Source organism: Xiphophorus maculatus, chromosome 1 (assembly GCF_002775205.1).
Source record: "Xiphophorus maculatus strain JP 163 A chromosome 1, X_maculatus-5.0-male, whole genome shotgun sequence".
In the NCBI taxonomy this organism is placed as follows: domain Eukaryota; kingdom Metazoa; phylum Chordata; class Actinopteri; order Cyprinodontiformes; family Poeciliidae; genus Xiphophorus; species Xiphophorus maculatus.
In genome coordinates this window covers 24,858,056-24,879,197 of record NC_036443.1, presented here as the reverse complement: position 1 = coordinate 24,879,197, position 21,142 = coordinate 24,858,056, and the positions used below count along the sequence as shown (strand labels likewise).

General features: G+C 37.1%; 1 protein-coding gene across 3 annotated transcripts in view; it reads right to left on the bottom strand.

The window, feature by feature from the left end:
• The window catches only part of prickle3 (prickle planar cell polarity protein 3), a 35,144-nt gene that overhangs the window by 13,771 nt on the left and 231 nt on the right, over positions 1-21,142 (bottom strand). The window contains exon 2 of one of the 3 annotated variants that reach the window (XM_023341171.1): positions 11,099-11,181. In XM_023341171.1, the coding sequence (XP_023196939.1) occupies positions 11,099-11,181 (83 nt within the window). Of the gene's footprint in view, positions 1-572; positions 733-11,098; positions 11,182-21,142 lie in introns of those variants that run through there. The other 2 variants (XM_023341178.1, XM_014473174.2) reach the window with 2 other exon arrangements.

The window sequence follows — 21,142 nt, the reverse complement described above, 5'->3', positions numbered from 1 at the left end:
ATGCTTCAAAAGTAAAAACTTCCATCATTTTCAGTCTATAAAAGCACCAACCAACAGGTCCCTCTTTACAAATGAGATCTGGATCTCAATGGGGGCTTAACTGGTTAAATAAAGGAAATAAAATAAAAAATAAACACAAATAAATAAAAATAAATAACACCCATTTTCCTTAATTCAGGAAAGTAATAGATAACGTCTGGTGAAATACATCCTAAAATCTTAATTCCTTCATTTTGTTTAATACACAACTACTGCATCTTTAATAAAAACATGTCATTTTGTATCTTTTCTGTAGCGTAATTGCAGCCAGAATCAGTGGAAAACTAAATTGGCAGGTCAGGTACGTATATTGGCCAGGAAAAGCCTGATTAGTTTGTCTCTAATCTTAGCAGAACGCTCCACTTGGTCATCATGTTTACCAAATTTTGCGAGAAAATAAAGAAACTTGACACCACACTATGGGCCTAGAGACGTCGCAAACACATAATTAAGACATAAATTAGCTTTTATCTTCAAACGACCGTCGCCTCAATAGGTAATTACTGTTGAAGCATCCAGTCTAAGTTAGTTACCTTGTGTGACAATCATGACCACTTAGTCCCATCCAGCGTGTCGATGCCGTCCATCCAGACTTCTCCTGATCAGCTGACTCTTACAGCTCTCTTTACCGTCCGGTTTCTGTGTCCTGTCTGTGAGAGGACGTCGCTCTACGGCAGCTCCTGTCCAAGTGGGATCTTCTCTGAGTGAGCGTCTCTTTTCAATGTCCACTCCAACCCTCCCACCCTCCTCCATCCCATGTGGGAGAGCAAACAAATGGCTCTGACTCATCAGATACAACCACCCGTGCCACCCAAATCAAAACACATCTCAACTTTTTATGAGCAGAAGCAATTTTACTGACCGATTCAAAACTGGGAAAGCTCAAGTAATCAGCCGAGGTTTCTACATATTTACAGTAAGCCTTGAGTTGAAATGTTCAGTCGCGTTAGAAAATAATAAGAGTGAAGTGACTGTTTTTCCTTTTGTGACTAAATTGCTGCAGCTGATTCACAACAGATGGACGGTTGCAGCTTCGGTGCCGTTATTAACCATACAAATAAGAGCTGCGGATTTTGAGCCAGTGAGCAACGCCGTGCTGTTCGGCATCTGTCGCGTTATGAGATCAAGATGGCCAAACATGACGACAAAATATCTCTGGAGAAATATTAAACGGCCCCTGGAAAGTCACGACAAACCTCTGACGTCCACTCACTGAGGATTAAAAACCACAGAGATAATGTCCGCTTTCATTTTAGACAAAACATGCAATTCACTTTGAAGCTTTCTTTATTTTTTTTTTACTTGCAGTATCAAATCAGCACAATTTAAACAGGTTGTCCACAAAAAAGAAGTAATTTGAACCAATTGTCTGATGCTACGCTGCAAAAACACAAAATCTTATGAAGTATTTTTGGTGTGGTTTTATTTCTTAGTACTCAAAAAATAAAACAAAACTAACTTACAACTAGGCCTGTCATGATTACAAATTTTACTGGATGATAAATTGCCCCAGAAATTATTGCGATTAAACTTTAATTTTGAAAAGAGCAAAGATAGTTTAAGTATCTAAAATAAAACACAACAAAATGGAAATAAAAACCACTTCCAGCCAAAACCATGAATAAAATGGATTATTATATCCCTGTGAACCAAATTACCTTTTAAAAAATATTAATCATCAGAATGGAAATTAAGGAGCTAATTTTAATTCAGAGTGTGATTAATTGATCTATTGCTTATTGAGACACTTACAAGTAACTAAATATAAGAGCTGGTTTTGAGTAGTTAGTCCTTAATATTGACAGAAATGTACTAAATCCACTGGCAGATTATCTGACTTATAAGAAAAAAATCTCATTAAAGTGAGTTAATTTGCTAGTGGAACTTGTATGTTTTTCAATCAATATTAAGGAAATATTTACTTAAAACCAGCTCCTATATCTAATTGACTTAAACTACTTTTATGTCAATTTTGTTATGTTAAGATATTTGCACTAGAAACTGATAAGCGTTTGTGTTTTTGCAGTGTAATTATCCTCAATATTTCAGTCAGTAAACAGTGATAAAATCTAGCTGAACATCCAGTAGCAGCTACATAATAATCCTCTTTGTGTTCATCTGAAACTGAGAGAAACTGCAGGGGGACGACGGTAAACGCGCCTCAGCTCTGGATCCCAACAGATGGGCTTTGCCCCGTTAACTCCCTGCCACTAATAAGGGACGGACTAATTGCCACATGGCGACTGAAACTAATAGCTCCTGGTGACTTTGATCACTTTTGAAGCATGGTGGGGGACCTGTGGGTCAGCGGTAACTCAATTCACTTTCCGCCGGGCAGCGGAAGCACCATCTGCCCCCCACCTCAGATCAGGACGTGTCTGGAAAAGCCCGGGATGAAGATGGATCGCTTCCCGCTCAGCCAGCGCCAGCAGCTGAGCCTGTGGTCTCTTGGAGAATCTTCTCCGCCAGCGAAGGTGTGACTCTCAATTGATTATTAAGGAGGATGAAATTAGAAGCAGACTCTGAGGTCCTAAAAACTGACCCCATCGATCTCAATCATTTAATAACGTTCATGTGGCTCGTTCTGCTGGATCGGACGTGGCTAAGCGGGACATCCGTCTCTGTCGTTTAACCTGAAATTATTTTCTAATCTGTCTGTAATGCATAATGAAACAACATAAACTAAAAGTGCATTATGTTAAACCTGCAGCGACTGGAGGTGGAATATAACTGTATTTAACTGTTTCATGATATAAAATAAAAAAAAATATATTTATCTCTCTTTTCTTGTTCATCACTCTCTCTGATGTTTACTGAAGAAACTTTGAAAAAATAATAAAAAATCTACTATATGGACCAATTCATGACAGACTAGTTTATTAAAATATTCTTAAATTACATTATTTTACATATAATTTAGTGTATTTCACATTTATTTTATATTTATTCAAACCTGTTTAGATTTTGCTACATTTAAAAACCTCTGTATATTTTATTGGTATCTGATGTGACAGACCAGCACATTTCTAAAGCAGAAGGAAAATTTTACTCAGTTTTACTTTATTTTACAACTGTGAATTTTCTACCCAGCTCCCAAAGGTCAATAGTTTGTGAAACTCCCCTTTCACTACAATTGCAACTACATGTTTTTTTTTTTTTTTTTTAAATCGGCAACAGATTTGCAGATCTAGAAGATAAATGTTTTGCACATTTTTCTTTGCTAACTATCTCAAGCTCAGACAGGATTTTTCTGTATTTACCTTCGTTCATTTTACAGGGTGTCAGCAACTCAAATCTAAGACTTTTAAGACGATTTATTTAAGATACACAGAGAAATTTACAAAGAAAAAATGCAAATAGTATCGGTTGGCAACAGACATGAGCTAATGGCTAAGATGAACAAGCGATAAATTTGAATTTAGTCATGACAGGGGTAAAAAAGCTAGCAAGCTAGCTAGCTAGTTAGCAAGGTTATATTAGCAGCTATTTAGCAATAGCCGCAACTGCCTCAAATCTGTGTGCAACTCAAAGAAATTATCCTACCACAACAAAAATTCAGATCTGCGATTTACGTATTAAAGGTCAAACTAGATTTAAAAAAAAAATGAATTCAAGACATTTTAAGGGGACACTTTAAACACAAGTTTGAGACTTTTTAAGGATGCGTAAAAACTCTGGATTTACTCATAGGTTGACTCTAGTTACTGATTATTGACTTCTAAAACTTGCTGGTTGTGCTGGGTTTTATTTAGGGGTATCAGATTAAGAGTGGTTAGCACAAAGTATTTACATAAACAATTAATGAATGTCCTTTTATGTCAGAATTAAGAACTAATTAGTGTTTGGTCGATGACATAAAATCCAAAAGAAAGGAATTAATGTTCTTGAGAAATTTTCGGGCGTATCAATACTTTTGTGAAGGACTCCAAATATACCATGAGGTTCAGAGAGCGGTGGAGACTGAAAAACAGAAAAGTGGCGGATGGAGGGCGGTAAAGATGGCGGCTTCCTCAGCCTAATCTGGTTAATCTGAGTGACAGGATCAGATTGCCCACAGACCCAACCAGCTGGATTTACATTAAAGGAGCAGGAAAAAAGTCTGAAGGAAAACAACCAAACTTCACATATGGCATAATAATCAACAGCTAAATTACAATAATAAAGTACAAAAGTCTTCAGCCATTGATGTTTTCTGTTGCTAAAAAAGCAAGAAGCTCTCAGAGAAAGGCTTATCAACGAGGCTGAAGAGGCAAAGAGGGAACTAGAGAGAGTAGAGAGAGAAGAGAAGTTCAGTGATCCAGCAGACCTTAACGCTACAGACATTGCTTCCAAATTTTACAATGTGAAAGACATGAAGAGGAAGACCTTGCAGCAAGAGGTTGAGGAGTTAAAGGTGGCCCACCTCTTCAGCCGGGAAGCGTCTGTAGCTGGAATACAGGCTGAGAGAGAGAAAAGAGAGGCTCTCCAAAAAGAACTGGACCAACTTCAGACTTACTACGAGGAGCTGCGCTTCACGTATGAAGCAGACGATGCTCTGGTGAGGCAGGAGGCCGATACACAAATGTTTCATGAAGCGAGGCTCAGTGAGGAACAACGGCTCCTGGAGAACCTGAGAGCTGAAAAGGATGATATGTTTCTAGAAATGTCACATAAGATCGCTTTCCTGCAAGACAACGAGAAACTTCTGCAGGAAGAATTGACTCGGCTCAAACGTTCATACAGTGACCTCAACTGCAAATATGATAGCGAAGTGTCTGGACTAAAGCAAGACGTGGAAAGATATCGGCAGGAGGCGACACGTGAGAAAGACGCCAACTTGGAAAAAGAGAACGAGAATCTGCAGCTCGTCAACAACCTGAGAGCTGAGAAGGAGGAGCTCTTCCAAAACATGGCAAGAGAAATCCTAATTCTGCGAAAGAGAGAGAAGCAGATGCGAAATGAACTGGATCAGGTTAACGTTTCACACAAGGAGCTACAAAGTAGATATGATACAGACACTATGGATTTACAGCAGCAGGTTGAGACCTACCAGCAGCAGTTAAAGCAGGACCAAATTGCTCTTTCTAACAGCGAAAAGAAAGAGAAGCTTATCTGTGAAAGAAACCAATCTGCACTGCAACAACAATTCGAAAAACTTCAGCAGCAGGTAAAGCAGGAGAGAAAAGCTCACCTGGAGACATCAGAGAAGGACAAGGCGCTTCTGGACAAGCTGAGAGCTGAATATGCCGTCCTCCAAGAAAGCAAAACAACAGAGATTCAAATCCTGCTACAGAAGGAAAGCAGTGCCCAGGCTGAGCTGGAGAAGGTCAACGGTTTGTATCTGGAACTCAAATGTCGGTATGAAACTGAAGTCACTGCTTTGAAACAGCAAGCAGAGAAATACCAGGAGGAAATAAGTTGTGTGAAAAATGATTTGCAAAGAGCAAGAGAGGATCTACTGCTGCCCAACACTCCGAGAGTTGAGAAAGAAGATTTCCAACAAAATCACATCCCAGTTTCCCAAGAGAAGGAGGAAGACTCACAGGACCAAGTGGACCCGGTTGAAGTCTTAAGTGAAGAGGTTTCTTCAGAGGAGAAACTCTCAGGAGAACCTTTATCAGGTTCTTCCACGGATCCAGAATCCTCAGAAGAGACCGAGATCGCTGGAGAAACCGTCCTGGAGGATTTGGACAATCCGGATATTAAAATCATGCAGGACGGTAAGAAGAAAAAATCTAAGATTTCATTTTGGAAAAAAGTACGAAACACTCTGCGATGGAAGAAACCAAAAAAGAAACAAATGAGTGAAGACAATCAAGATCATGTCTAATGGTCTTGATTTTGATATTTAGAGAAGGAGAAAGACGAGGAAAAGAGGAATCAAACGCATGGAGGTTGTAGCCTCTGTGTACGGGGCGCCAGGCCACGCTCCGTCAAATTTAAAATCTAAAATGTTAAAGTTTTATCCCCCATTGACAAACTAGAAAATAGATCCCTTCCCAACCCAATTGGAAAAAACATGGGCAGCACGGTGGTGCAGCGGTTAGCGCTGCGTCTTCACAGAGACCATCTGTGTGGAGTTTGCATGTTCTCCCCGTGTTTGCGTGGGTTTTCTCCGGGTGCTCCGGTTTCCCCCACATCTCCTAAAACACGTAGGTCAGGTCAGTTGGTCACTGCAAATTGCCCCCAAAGATTTGAAGAAACCCCAAACACGTGTGCAGCTTTATTGTTAAACTTGTAAAATTAATTGAATTAGCCGTACGTTAGCCCTTTTCCCTTCGCTGTTTTAGCGCCGCAGCAACACTGGGCTCAATTTTTATAGCAACGTATTAATTTAAGAATTTAATTTTCTTCTTTTAATAGTAATGATTTCTGTTTGTTTTCACTGTACTTGTGCTTTTATGGTTTGTCCTTTAGTTTACCGTTTCTACTCACTTTTTATATTGAATTGCAGTGATTTGTAGCTTTTAAACTGTTTAAATCTGTATTTTAAAGAAGACTAGCAAAAGGATCATGCAGTGGCTGTTTTAGGGCGACTGTGGATCAGTGGGTAGAGTGGTCGTCTTGTGACCAGAAGGTTGTAAGTTGGAGTCCAGCTTCCTTAGCCACAAGTTGAGCTGCCCCGGGGTGGGGCTGCAAGTTGCCCTCTGACCTGCATGTCGGTGTAAATGTGTGTGTGTGAATGTGACTGTAGTGTGAAGCGCTTTGAGTGGTCAACATGACTAACAAGGCACGACACAAGTTCAGTCCATTTACCGGTTTTTCTTTGATAAATCCTGTTTTTCTTTTTATACCAAACATAAAAAAGCCGATTTAACAGGTTTGGACTTCTTCAGGTTCCAGGATGTTAAATTAAGATTAGAATTAAATCTGTACATAATATTAGATGATAATTGTAATCAGAATTTAATACTCCGGACCATAAAGAAACCCAAACTTGTTTTATCTGGTTTGTTATAAGGAAAAACAGGTTTTATCAAAAATAAAAGTTACTGTGTGATCTTTCTGTTAGTCTTTATTTAGAAATACAGATTCAAGGTAGTTTAACAAACTTAACAAAAAAGTGCAATTTAACATGAAAACTGTGTAGAAAAGGGAAAAAAGAAGAACAATCCATGAAAGCATAAAAACAGAAAACTTAATCAGAAATCATTTCCATTACAGGAAGAAATCAATTCTTAGATCAATACTTTGTAATAAATATGAAGCTTTTGTGTTGTTGAGCTTATGTGTTGTCTGTTTGTATAAAAGAGAAGGAAAAGGGGCCAATTACGGTTTGTCCACAATTTCTGTCTAAGCGACCCAAAGTTTTTGATTTTTCAAAAAATTAGAGTGTAACTGACACCAACTGCCACTCCGCTAGAGTGAGAAATAGAGTGTCATTTTGACCCCAGATTATTTTTAATCTCGTCATCACGCCCACAAATATCGCACGATTGGTATCAAACTCGGTCCTGACATTGATACGCATGCCTGCTCCGTCAAAATGTTTTCGAAATTTATCTAGATCTTACGGTTTTCTGTCACGGTGCTTCAGAGCAAAGTCATGCGACAGGATTTGCTGATGCTCACTCAGGCGCTCACCCATGTATTTCCATATATTTCGCAAAAATTTCAGATCTCGGCACACAATTTCTTTCTCTCATCGCTGTTAATACTGTGAGTGAGGTAGAGATATGAATCTCGGGACTATCGCAGAAGACACATAGCCCTCTCATACGCTTCAAACGGTTTCCAAATATGTATTACGGTTCCCGAACGGGAAGGAGTTGTTCCGAAAGCTTTTTTTGTGTCAAACTGGCTGGCTCAAACAGAGAATTGTCTCCCCCTGCATGTCTCACTCACAGCTGACAGTTGGCAGAGAGAATTATTTACCATAGTAACGGAACTCAGGAGGCTATTGGCTGCTGGTTAGGACTACAAATACGCATCACTGTAGTTCTATCTATGGTGGAAGACTCAGTTGAAACAGAGGAGGACTGAACTGGCCTTTAGAACTACTTGCTGCTATGGGCTGTATATAACTGATTTAACAGAGTCACTGTAACACATGGGATTAGTTTGGAACTTTAAAATGAAGCATACTGAAAATTTCAAAATAAAAGCCTTGAATATTTTTACATCATGTAAATGTACATGTACATCATGTACATCATGTACATCATGTACATCATTCTTTTGGCTTTATGTGACTTTTTTTATCCAAAGCACTGATACACATGGGATTAGTTTGGCCCTTTGAAATGAAGCTTAACAAAAATTTCAAAATAAAAGCCTTGACAATTTTTACATGAGATAATTGCTCTTTTGAGCATTATATAACTTATTAAACCCAATGGCTATTATACATGGGATTAGTTTGGCCCTTTGAAATGAAGCTTAACAAAAATTTCAAAATAAAAGCCTTGACAAATTTTACATCATGGAATTGCTCTTTTTGACTTTATGTGACTGGTTTATCCAAAGCACTGTTACACATTGGAAGAGTGTGGGCATTTAATATGAAGCTTACTGCAAATTTCAAAATAAAAGCCTTAATATGCCCCTTAAGTTAGTGCACCGCCACAGGCGGTGCAATAACATTATTCTGCATTATCTTTTTCTCTCAGGTTAGGGAGCTGCCCTGTGCAGCAAGGCAGTTCGTTAGCATTAGCCTTTTAGCTTAAATAAGCTATTACCTATTTTTCTTACTTATTAGCCATGTTTAATATACTGAGTGGAGTAAGTTAATTACAGACAACATTCTAATGATACCCCACATGCTACAGAAAGTATTTAGGCTTATATTAGCATTTTGGCTAATTTCAGCTTATGCAATCATTTTAATATACTGAATGGTGCAAGTCTATGTTAGGCAAGATGCTTGTGACTTTCCACACGCTAATGACTACTATTTAGCTAAGCTTAGCATTGATGCTAATGTTTAGCATCAGAACACTGGGTCCAAACCGACTGGCACACTTTGGCAGGCCCCAGTTAAATTTCTTCAGGAATTTTCTAGTTTCCTATATTGCTCTTATGCGGTTTGTAGACTTTTTTTAGTCCCAACACATTTAATTTAGTCTTTCCATTTCCAATTTTTTAAAACAGACATAATAATAGTGCATAATATTCAATTACAGGGAAGCGTAAGGCCTGCAGAGAAAACAAGTCGGGGAAAAATGTGCAACAAAAACCTAAAGTTGTACAACTTATCAGGAGTACACACTCTTAAAACATATGTAAAATATTCACGCTGAAAAAACAGAAAGGACCTTCAGCTTAAAAAAATAGTTAACCCTCTGAGGCCTAAGTTTCAAATTTTCCCTGTTTATTTATACTTATTTTAATTGTACACAGTTCTTTAAATGTCTTGTGAGTAAATATATTTGTCCATTTATCCATAACAACTGGAACTTTCTATATCTAGCAGTTATTTTCGCAATTTACTGTCTATTGAAAGTGTTTCATTAGAATAAACTGAAAAAAAAAAAAAGTTTCCTGCAACGGCGGGAGTGAAATTACCATAATAACCCGATATTGGCTGGAAATCGCAACGTCTCTCCTTTCAGAAACAGTCAGAATTTGTCAGACGACGCAAAATGTCGGAGAGTTACGGTACCGCAAATTTAGCTTGTAAAACAGTGTCGTCGCCGACATGTTCGGTGTAGAAGGGCTAATATGCAACATGTAAACAAATTAAGTTTGTCAAACTTACCTTATTTAAACTTTTTTTAACTTGACAACTTATTAAACTTAACATATTTACTTGATGAACTTGTAACTAACCTGGATGAACTGTTTTCATTTTTCAGTCTAAAAATGTTGACATTTTGTGTTGGTTTGAGCTTGACTTTTGCTCCAGATGATCAGTGAGGATCTGCTTAGAAAGCACCAGGTCTCTAGCCTTACAAGCCTGCAGGTGAGGAGACATGCGGTGGGACGCCACCTGGACCGTGTGAAGACATCAAAGGCTTCATCATCACTTCATCAAGGCTGAAGATCAGATTGCTGCAGCTTTGACATGCAGCTCTGCTACAGCCAGGTACAGTCTACTCAAACAAACTGATGGGACTAAATTATTTACATAACCATGATTATTTAACCAATTATTTCATTTTATTTATATTAAGGCATATTTAAATTACTTGTAATTTCACACAACGACATGCGATTGCGCATTAGGAACATTGAAGGTAGAATAAAAAAAATAAGAGGACATTTCTGCTAAAGGACATTTCTGAACTTCAGAAGTTGAAAATTTGCTTAAAAAATAATTAATTTTGAGATTAATGGAAAAAATTACTAACAAAAAAAAAAGCGAAAAGTTGGAAATTTACTAGAGAACATTCAGAAATTTTGAAATGACTCTCAGGAATTTTCTGGAAATAAACATTTTTGACTTTTCAAACTGAGAAAGTAAAACATTTTCAACTTTTGAAACACAAGAATGTCCAGATCTTTTCTAGAAATTTTCTGTGATTAATCTCCAAATTTCTAGCAAATTTTAAACTTTTCAAAATCATAATTTCTTAGTGTTTTCTTAAAAAATAATTTGAGATTAATTTCAAAATGTTAGTTTTCTGGCCTAAATTTATTCTTCCTTTTTTAAGTATTACGTTACTTATGTTTAAACTTGTGCAGATCTGATCTATTCCATTCAATTTATAATTGAATGGAAAAAAGTGATTAATAGGATAATGTTAACAGAATTTGAACCATAACTAAACCACTTTAAGAGTTTTGGGTTGAACATATTTACAGACAAAGTTTTTCTTTTTGACCTTAAATGCAAAATGGGATTTTTTTTGTACATTTTTGGATTACTGATCTTATTATGCTTTTCTTTCAGCCAATGGCCTTTTTTTTGAGTCTCTTTACTCCAGTTAACGATTAATCGATAACTGTATTAGTTGATTTCTACAGTCGATTAATCGTTTTAACCGTACAGCTCAGTTTTTACTTGCTATTATCAGCTGCAGCAGATCCAGAGAGTAGCAGTAGAAACTGTGACCGGACTGGAGGTGAGTTTTCATCCTGGGTGAAACACTTCCTGCACAGTTCACCGGCGGCAGTAACAGCGTTTGGGAGCAGGTTTTACCTCCAGCCGTGGACGCGGAAGCCGGGACACTGATCTCCGCAGCGCATGCAGGGCTGGCCTCTGTCTGGGTCCTCTTCTTCCTGCTTCAAACACAACATGAAGCCGCTTTAGTTCACACCGCTCGTCCTGATCGGAGCTCCAGTTCACTCTTTCAGGAAAACGGCAGGCAGCACCAGCACAGGCGGCGCTTTGCTTGATGTGGTCAGAAAAACAGCCCGAAGCCGAGAACAGACGGATTTATTACATTTTCGCTTTTGTCAGGGGTTCAGTGGTAGTTTTCTGCAAAACAATTAACATAATAAATGAGGTACATGAATGGCTTTATTACACATTCACCACACAAGGTTCGTACACTTTTCCCACAGTATGATTCAAACAGTTTTCAAACTTTTCCAGCACCAGACTTTAATCAACTAAGAAAAAAACAGTTTCTACGTCTTCTTACTATTACAAGAAATTGCTAAAAATGTCTTGTAATAGTATTCTTAATTATACAGCAGGGACGACATAAACTAAAACATAATAAAATGTTATATTTTGAAATGTCTCTCACTTACACTCCACACCTGACAAAGCTGAGAACAAAACACTATTTTAGCAACAACAAAAAACAATTTCATTAATGTTGTTTAACATATAAAATATAAGACAACCTTTTTTTAATTAGTGAATGATAAATATTCAATGCATTGGAACAATCTAAACAAATCGTGCTGAGATAGATCACTTTCGAGCCCAAATTAAATGCTTCAACAAAATAAAAGGAAAGTTATTTAAAAAAAGATCTCTTAAAAATGTTCCAAGTTTTCTGGAATTTAGCAAATAGAAATAATTTAAATAATTCCAACTAATTTAAAACATGAGAAGTTTGATCTGATTTTACTTCAGATACTGAGAAGTTGTTTTTGAAAAAATATATCTACTTTCAACTGCAAGTAACGTTTTGTAAAGTTAGCCTTTTAATCAAACGTTAGATTGCACTTTATCACATCACAACACTAAGCAGTTTGAATATCAAGCACTTTCAAGGATTTTATCCTTGAAATCAAGCACTTTCTGAATTGAAGTTCAAGGATTTTAACGACCAGTAAAAACCCTGAGCATTTGACCTCCAGGCTAAACTCTGCGCTGAATTAAAACAGACAAAATTGCTGAGCTTTGATACTAAAACTGCTTTGCTTCCATTCCTGCAGAAACGTGCGTGCATGTGTGTGTGTGTGTGTGTGTGTGTGCGTGTGCGTGTGTGTGTGTGTGTGTGTATCCAGCATGCATTTTGCAGATCCAGGCCTCTTTTTAGAGATGTGAGGAAGGAAGCAGACACAGGATGAGAGCTGCACCCTTTCCCTCTCCATGTAACTCTGTTGCTCTGCTCATTTTTTCTTCTCTCTTCAGTAAACCAAACTCTGCTCCATCGCTCCTCTTACTTCAGCTAACACTTTACTTTTCACAGAGAATAAGTATAAACACACTCTGCACAAGACTGACATGAGAATCAGAGAACCAAGCAGTTGTTTCTAGCTGAGATCTAAATGCGTAAACAAGCTGCAGGAATCAAAGCAATAAACTGAAGTACCTGTGCATACCTGCTCACCTGCCTTATTTCTAACCACCAACCCTAAAACAGGATTCACGTTGAGCCTGTTTTGCCAAGTTGAGATTTTTACGACCGCTTTCGAGAACTGCAGCCCATTAACAGTGGAGACGGCTCTATTTTCACAGACGTTAACGCTGTCGGTAAAAACCAACCTGTGTTTTATTTTTTATTTAACCCGAGTAAATATATCTGGCTGTAAACTAAAAGATAACCTTTTAAAATGTAGGAGAAATCCAAAACACGCTTAGAATAATCTAATTACACGCAGATTTACAAATACACTTTGAGTTTTTTTGCACATTGTTACGTTAAAACCACAAACTTCAATGTGTTTTACCTGGATTTTAAGTGTGGATTCTGCCCCCTTTACTTTGATACCCTGAGATAAAATCAAATGCAACCAGTTGCCTTAAGGAGGAGTCACATGGCTCCACATTCCTGCCTAAAACCCCTGAGGAGATTATTGAGCAATCTCAACTGTTCATTTATAAATGGAGAGAACGCATTGCTCTTATTGGAACATTTGTGTTTATTCACAGTTGCTGCAAAGCAATCGCTGCTTTGCAAAGTCTCCAATAACAGAAAAAAAGTCGCTAAATTTGTCAGTAGTCACTTTTTTTTTTTAAGTCTGTAGAGCAAAGGTGTTCAAAGTAGAAACCAGGGGCCATTTGCAGCACTTGAACTGCTTTCTGGGGCCCCCCGACCGCAATTTAAAAATAAATTACATAAATCAGGACAAAACTACAACTTTTAAATCAAAATCTAGTTACAAAAATATTAGATGCAACACAAAGTGACAATCTTTTCCACACTTGCTGCTTTTCTTCTATTTTTATGGTAAACAGGACAACATCTACTCATTGACTTACACTCTAAACTACACTTTGATGCCCCCAAATCTGCTTTTATCAATCAAGTTTATTTGTGCAGCACATTTCAGCAAACAGCTCTGCATCATGAAAACATAGAAACATCATAAACACAGTCAACAAATGTGAAGCCAGTAACAAACATTACATTGTTAAAATTATCAATACAAATATGTTGGTCAATGTTCCATTTATTTTGGTTCAAAAACTACTCTATTCTTGATTTAAAGGAACTCAGTGTTTCAGCTGTTTTGCAGTTTCTGAAAGTTTGTTCCAGATTTGTGGTGCAAATTTTTAATTGCTGTACTAAAATTTGGCTAAATGCAGTACGCCGCCAAAGGAAGACTGACCAAGATCCAGTTTTTATTGCCTAGAACAGACAAAATATTTTTTTTAGTTTCTTAAATCAAGCCCAAAATAATAAACGAACAGGACGGCTTTCAATTAACAAGGAAAGCATAATTATGCAAAAACCATTTGAAGTTTTGTTCATGTTCCTACAAAAGAAAAAAGATTTTATCTGTTTAATTAAAATACTTTATGCTAAGTTTATTGTTGATTAGGTTAAAAAATAAAATCAGCATTTTTGATGTTATTGTTTAAAATTTATATTTATTTTGAGCTGCTGATTTTGTCCCAAAAGTTGTACAAAAGGTTTGGACCCCTCTTCTCTAGAAGACCTAAAGAGTTACTGAACATAGCAACAAGTTTAATAGTGTTGGTACATCCCCTCACTTGGCCACGCCCCTCAGTGTCTCTTGGCTCCGCCCACTTTAGTGAAATTTTTCAAAAATTGTCTGGGGGCAGGGCTATGCTTTAACAGAGGGGTTCGTCACACTTTAATAAGCTCCAGTGAACCGTAAAAAAATAAAAATTCTCTAATTTACGGTGAAATACTAGCCATTGTGGTTGCCAGAATTTTACCATTAATTACGGTAAAAAAAACAATTTGGGCAGGAATGTGCCACCATACAGTCGCCTAATCTCTGTATGAATCCAGCTGCTCTGTGAAGGCCGTAGAGGTTCATTACAGAACATGTCCAGTTTCATAAAAGCTAGTTTTATGGCCTACATGCAAAGAGGCACTAAGCGTGAAAATAACTCCACGCATGGCTCTGAAGCAAACATGGTGGTGGCAGCGTCATGCTGTGGGTGATTTTCTTCAGTAAAAGAGCTTGTGACTTCCATCTAATCTGGCTAACCCTAAGCTATTTACCAAAAAGACTGGGTAAAAATGTATTTTATAAAATAAAATCCCAAGAAAAGGCATTGAAGGTGGGTTATAATGTTTAAAATACAGATGATTTCTTTGTGACTGGGTCCTTCCACATTTTGTTTCCTCAAAAAAAAAGTTCCTGAGTTGTTACTCTGACAGGCTGACTGAGCCTTGGAGGCACATGCTTTAAAAAAGAAAAGAAAACTTCTGTACACTGAGCAGTACATCTGCACTCCTCCAGATTAAGAAAGAATTTAGCTGCAGGATAACATCACCATTGGAAACTTTAGTCGACTTGAAAAACGTTTTCTTCAGAACCCACAGGGGAGAAAATGAAATGATACTTCTTGATCTCAGTAAGTTTAGTTTATGTGGCTCTGGACACATTCAGCAAAACCTAATAGGGGAAAAAAATCACTTTTCAAAAACATTTAAACTGAAATATGTCCCCTCTGCAAAGGTCTGGAGTGCTAAGGTAAATATAGTAAATGTGCAATTAATAAAATTTGAATTTCAATCTTCATATTTAATTTCTGTACTAAATAATCACAAAAATACTGTAGTACACATATAAACAATTATTGTAAAAATTATTTTGCTTAGTTGCACTCTGGTTTTGACTTCCGCAGTGCTGAAAATGCAGGTTGATCCACAGCAAATTTAAAAGAAAACAAGAAACATCTCTACCCAATGTCACTCTTTTATACTTCTACACCATGTTGTCATATTATGGATGATTTTTAAAGAACAAATAATATCACATTTCCAGTAGATATTGCTATTCTTTGCATCATGAACACGCCATCCCACAGTAAAACACAAAAGTGGGAAAATCATGATGTGGGGATCTCTAAAGCCAGAGGCTCCTATGGAGCTTCATCTTCCAGGTAAACAACCGTAAAGTTACAGTTAGAGCAACAATGCACTGGTTTAGATGTGTTAGAAAGGTCTAGTCAAAGCCCAGGACTAAATCCAAATAAAAAACTACAGTAAGACCTGAAACATGATATTCAATCTCCATCCAGTCTTACTAATCTTTAGTCAAGAATGGGTAAAAATGTCACCCAGTAGATGTTGTAAAAGTACTACAAAGTGTAAACAAATACAAATGCATGGCACACTTTAGATATTTTTAATTGTTAAACAATTTGTGCTGTAAATTTGAATTAAGATGAAACTATAATCCTCAAACAGATTGAAATCAGGAAGAGAAAAGAGTTGAGATTGTTGAATGAATGCTCACACGTTTCTGGCAAATTGTAATTAAGAATAAAGCTTTGGGTTCAGCGGTGACGTAATGAAGGGGCAAGAGATTAGAAACAGTGAGAAAAGAGTTTTATCTCTACATAAACATGGATTAAATAAGTTTGGCTTAAACTGAAACAGTTGGGGTTCACAAAAAAACAAACAGTAATTTGTGATGAGTGTTTATTCTGCTTGTGTTAGAACACACTTGTAGTACATGTTATATGTACAACCACCTTAAAATAATAAGAAAACAGCCACTTTAAGTTTGTTTGTAATGACAGAGAGCGGGGAAGGGGCTTCCTGTTCTGCTTTTTAGCTTTCCATGAAGGATACAGTATCAAGTCTTTGTCTGCAGGCTGAGGTTTTCCTTTTGTGCTTTAAACGGGAGTGGCAACAGGAAGTTTCCTCCAAACAAAATGAAGTCAAGGTAAATAATATGTTCATTAATCAAGTCTAAGTCAACTCCACCAGCAGCCCATTGTGTACTATTTATGTTTAAAAAATATAACATTTGACAGGAAATCTGAAAATATAATTAGTTAGTGAAATCCTGATACAGTAATCAGCCAGTGGATCTTAACAAGCTATGTAATGTAGGTCATATTTAAAATTACTAAAAAAATGAACAATGATGAGTAAGCATATATAAGTACAAAATTTAAGTATTTGTTGTTATACAGTGCTTTTCCAAATCCTACTGTTTTCTCTTGGTGCATTATTTTTGATTTGCTAGCTGTGATTGGCTATTAATACGAGTGAATGCAGTATTAGCAAGGAATGCTCTGATTGGATGAAAAAGGCCTCTCTGTGACTGACTGCCCGTGTGGTTCGTTTACATAAACTTTGTCAAGTTGCAGGAAAAGACACAAAACCAAGCAAGCACCAAAAGAACGCCATCCAGTTCAAAAATATGTGACTTCTAACACGTAGAGAACAACATGCAGGCACATAGACGTTGACTTCTACATGTTGGAAGTCACATATTTTTGAGCTGGATGGCATTCCATAAGAGCTTACATCAGTCACGCTCAGGTTGGTGGCACAAATGTGATGCAGAAAGTTGCCTATACGACGTGCTAACATCCATGCTATCTAGCATTCTGCTTCATCTAGCTATGGCTCGGGTAATGTTAAAAATGTAGGTGCACAGTCCTCGTCAGCAGGTGAGCGTACACGGTCATCATCTCCTCCACTGCTCCTTGGACTTTGGCAAAACACTTATTGAGCGAGTGTGTGTGATGTAAACATATTATTCTTTGTTCACAAAGATATATGTGTTTACATCAGTCTTATTGTGTGCACTCAGGTCGGTGGCACAAACATAACACTATGCCCCAAATGTTGCTTATACAACATGCTGACATCCATGCTAGCTAGCACTCTGCCTCATTTAGCATGTGGCTCGGCTAATGTTAACAACGTTGGCTTACGCCTTTCGGTCAGCAGGTAAACGATCACGATTATCGTCTCCTCCATTGCTTCTCAAACTTCAAAAAAAATAAACTGTCCATTGTTTTTTTTATTCTTTATCTGTGACTTGACACTTTATTTGACAAAGTTGTTAGCATGAAGACAGGTAGCGACAGGCAGTGGTTACAGAGTTTTTAAAAAAATAGACACCTATCCTGAGATCATTAAAATGTCGCCATTTGCACAACAATTTCACCAAAGATCCTCTTTAACCCGTCTTTGCTGTCACTGCTACTGGTGTGTAAAAAGCCCATTTAAAGTAAATAAACGCTGCTTAGCTTGGCATTGGGGCAAGTAAAGTCTGGCAGCCCAAAAAGCCTATATGTATACATAATACACTGGGGAAAACCTTGAACTTGCGTCAGCGTGGGAGTCTGAGGCTTGATCACATCAAGGTTAGGCTGAGCTCCATCATGCTGCCAAGTAACGGTGTAACCAAGTGAAAGACAAACTGAAAACCGGCCAGCTTTGTTTGTCTTACATCAACATGCCAACGCTCTGGCTAAACCGGGGACTACTTCTCATAATATTGGGACAACAGATAAATATTACATAATAATGATGTCATTTGGTCCACGCTAACAGTGTGGTTCTCCTCAAATCAGCAAAAGCTGTAATAAATAGGTTCTTACTTACTGATAAAGAACTGACAGCAACATTTAGATTGTCAAAGCTGTGGTTCTGGATGGATTAAAAATTAACAGGACAGGTCGGAGGTCAGGGGCCTTTGCTGCCTTGGTATGTTGAGTAGAGGTCCGTCTCTTCACTGGGTAGGATCAGACAACCAGCACAATGCAGCTCAGTGATGTTATGGTTTATATTCTTTCCGTCCTGCTTTCTGACCCGCCGAGGTCAACTCAACCCAAAACAGACTGAATGCGTCGTCTTCCTCCAGCCTCACTCTTAGGACTAAACACAAATCAGGCCTTTCTAACGTTACAGCTAAACACTAAACAGAGGGAAGGCCAATAGAAGGCCTTGTTCCCGTAAAACCTTCAAGTGCAGCTGTTGTCTGCATTTGCAGTAACAGTTGTTAGTAATCATTGTGTTAGCTAAACAGAAAGAGAGCAACAAATAGACGCCGACACCAAGCATATTCCATCTACCTTAAAGGGGCAGTATTATGTAAAATCAACTTTTTGGAGATTTAAATTATGTTATAATCTTATCCCTTCATAAAAAATACTTGGAGTTTTGCTTTGATTCTTTCATGCACGCTTGAGAAATCCTTTTAATCTCCATGGCAACCATTTAGCTGTGCAAAACGACTGGGTGGACCTAGCTCCGCCTTCTAGGCTCAGCTCCTCCTCAGAGTTGCACCTTCCACACTTTGCCTCACAGAACAACCCTCCCCTACAACTTCCCTGGCTATTCAGCTCCTTCAAACTAGCCAGCAGCAATTAGCAAAAATGCAGCTGCACATCTGCTGACCTCATTACTCGAGCTACTTCTGGTGAAAACGTTGTGATAACTTCCTGATGACAGAGTTTCAAAAACAGCGGGAGTTTTTAAAGGGACAGAGGGCGAATTTCAAGGTGCTAAATTACGAAATCAGATTTCTTAAAAGTCATATTTGATATATGTATATCATTATTATAACAACTTAAATTAACATAGTTACTTGATTGTGCCATTAGATGTTACTATGTGCCTAGAAAATAGATAATACTGCCACTTTAATGTTTATACTGCAGTATAATAAATATAAGATATTATTAAGTAACCTGGTTTATATCTAAAACTGACTTTCAAGAACATAAATATTGTGATTAGGTTAAAAGATGACAAAAATGCAGGCTGACGTATTCCTTGATTAATTATTAAAGTGATGTTTAATAAATATATATATATTATTGGTTCTGGTCACCATTTAAAATTTGTATTTTGGATATTTCTTTAACTAATTTTTAGGTATGTTTCATGTCTGCCACATTGTGACTATTTAATAAGGAAAATTTGGTTTTGGGACTCAAATAATTGTTAAGGGAAATAATCTGTCATTATGGTTAATGATATATATGTATCTATCTATCAATCAATCAAAATCGGTAACTATTATGAATACACTGGCACGACCACAACAAATGGAAAGAGAGTAGCATAAAATCTCAAACAGAAAAAGAAAAAAAAAGCATTGACTTTCTGTCAGTCTTTCTTCATGACGTCAGTCCTCACATCTCTACCAAGTTGCACACAGAAACTGCACTTCAGTATGTCTTCAAGTTTAGTAATATTCTTTGAGTTTCTCATGAAACAGTAGAAAAAATTGCAAAGATAATAATAATAATTCCTACAATACAGACATTGGTTGAGGTTTCTACTTCAAATTATTCAATTAAGAAAATACTTGATCCCAAAGCGAAATTAAAATGTTAACTCATAAACGTCATTATTTGGAATTCATTGTAAATCCAAAGTCTTGGCATGACAAGAAATGTTTCACAATAACGACGTGACAAACGCCCATCCCTAGTGTTACATGTTTATTGTTAAATAACAACCTAAGGATTTGCTCTGAACCTGTGTGTGCAGACAGGCACGAGATCACCGAACATTATACTTCTTCCTACTTCCGTTTGGATTTGTACATTTTGTAGAATCATATACGTATGTTTTAAGATTCAGTTAGCAGTTTAAAATGTTTATTTTAGCCACACCGATTACAAAATGTAATCTATTGATGAGAATCATTTGTCAGATTAAAAGTACATTTTAAAAATAGCAAAATTTAAGCAGATACTTTTCTTTATAAGAAATGTTTTGGGGTGTTTTAGTAATTCCCTAATCGTAATGTAGTGTCTAATTCACTGTAACTGGAAAATAATGATAATTAACAGAAACGCGTCCTTAGTGAATTAACTATATGATATAGTTTGAATGAAATAAATATATATTACGCCTGAGAGGAAGGCTTCATAAAATCAAACTGACAGCACAATAATTCAGCTGACGTGTATGAAAATTTAATTATATATAGTACAAAATGTGCACCTAGAAATTATATAATGGCAATTACTTTAGATTCAGGTAGAAACAACACATTAAATATGTTTTAAAAAAAGGATTTGTTACATTAGTAGTTCACTTTTGGTGAGTAATTTCTGCGTTGCATTGTGCATAGGCAAATGTATGTCAAATAAACTGTTGATTTTTCTTCATTAACCGAACTATTTAAATTGTTTTTATGGTGAAAACATACCGAGGTGTTTACTTTACAAACCCTGACAAAGTGTTTGATTATGTTCGGGTTAAAATTGCTCCACATCCCAACCTCAGGTACAGATTTATGAGCCACTCCTGACTTCACCTGAGGCGTCACGATCATGACTCAAACAACAGCGACTCCATGAAGTACGCCAAAAACCAAATAAAAAAATAACATCCAATGCGTGTTTTACCTCTAAAAAGGGAGAACAAGAAGGACATTTCTCCCAAATTCAGTCCAGCGACAAAACAATAGCCAGGTGAAGGTGGGACGAAGTTCCGCTTGGATTGTTTTCTCCTCTGGACATTTTTTGTTGTTGTTTTTGCACAGATTAAATTCACGTTGATTGACGTGGATACGAACAAAACAGACACTGAAGGGTTGAGAGTTGACTTCTTGTTAAATAAAGTGCTGTACAGACAGTTTAAATTAGAAACAGAAG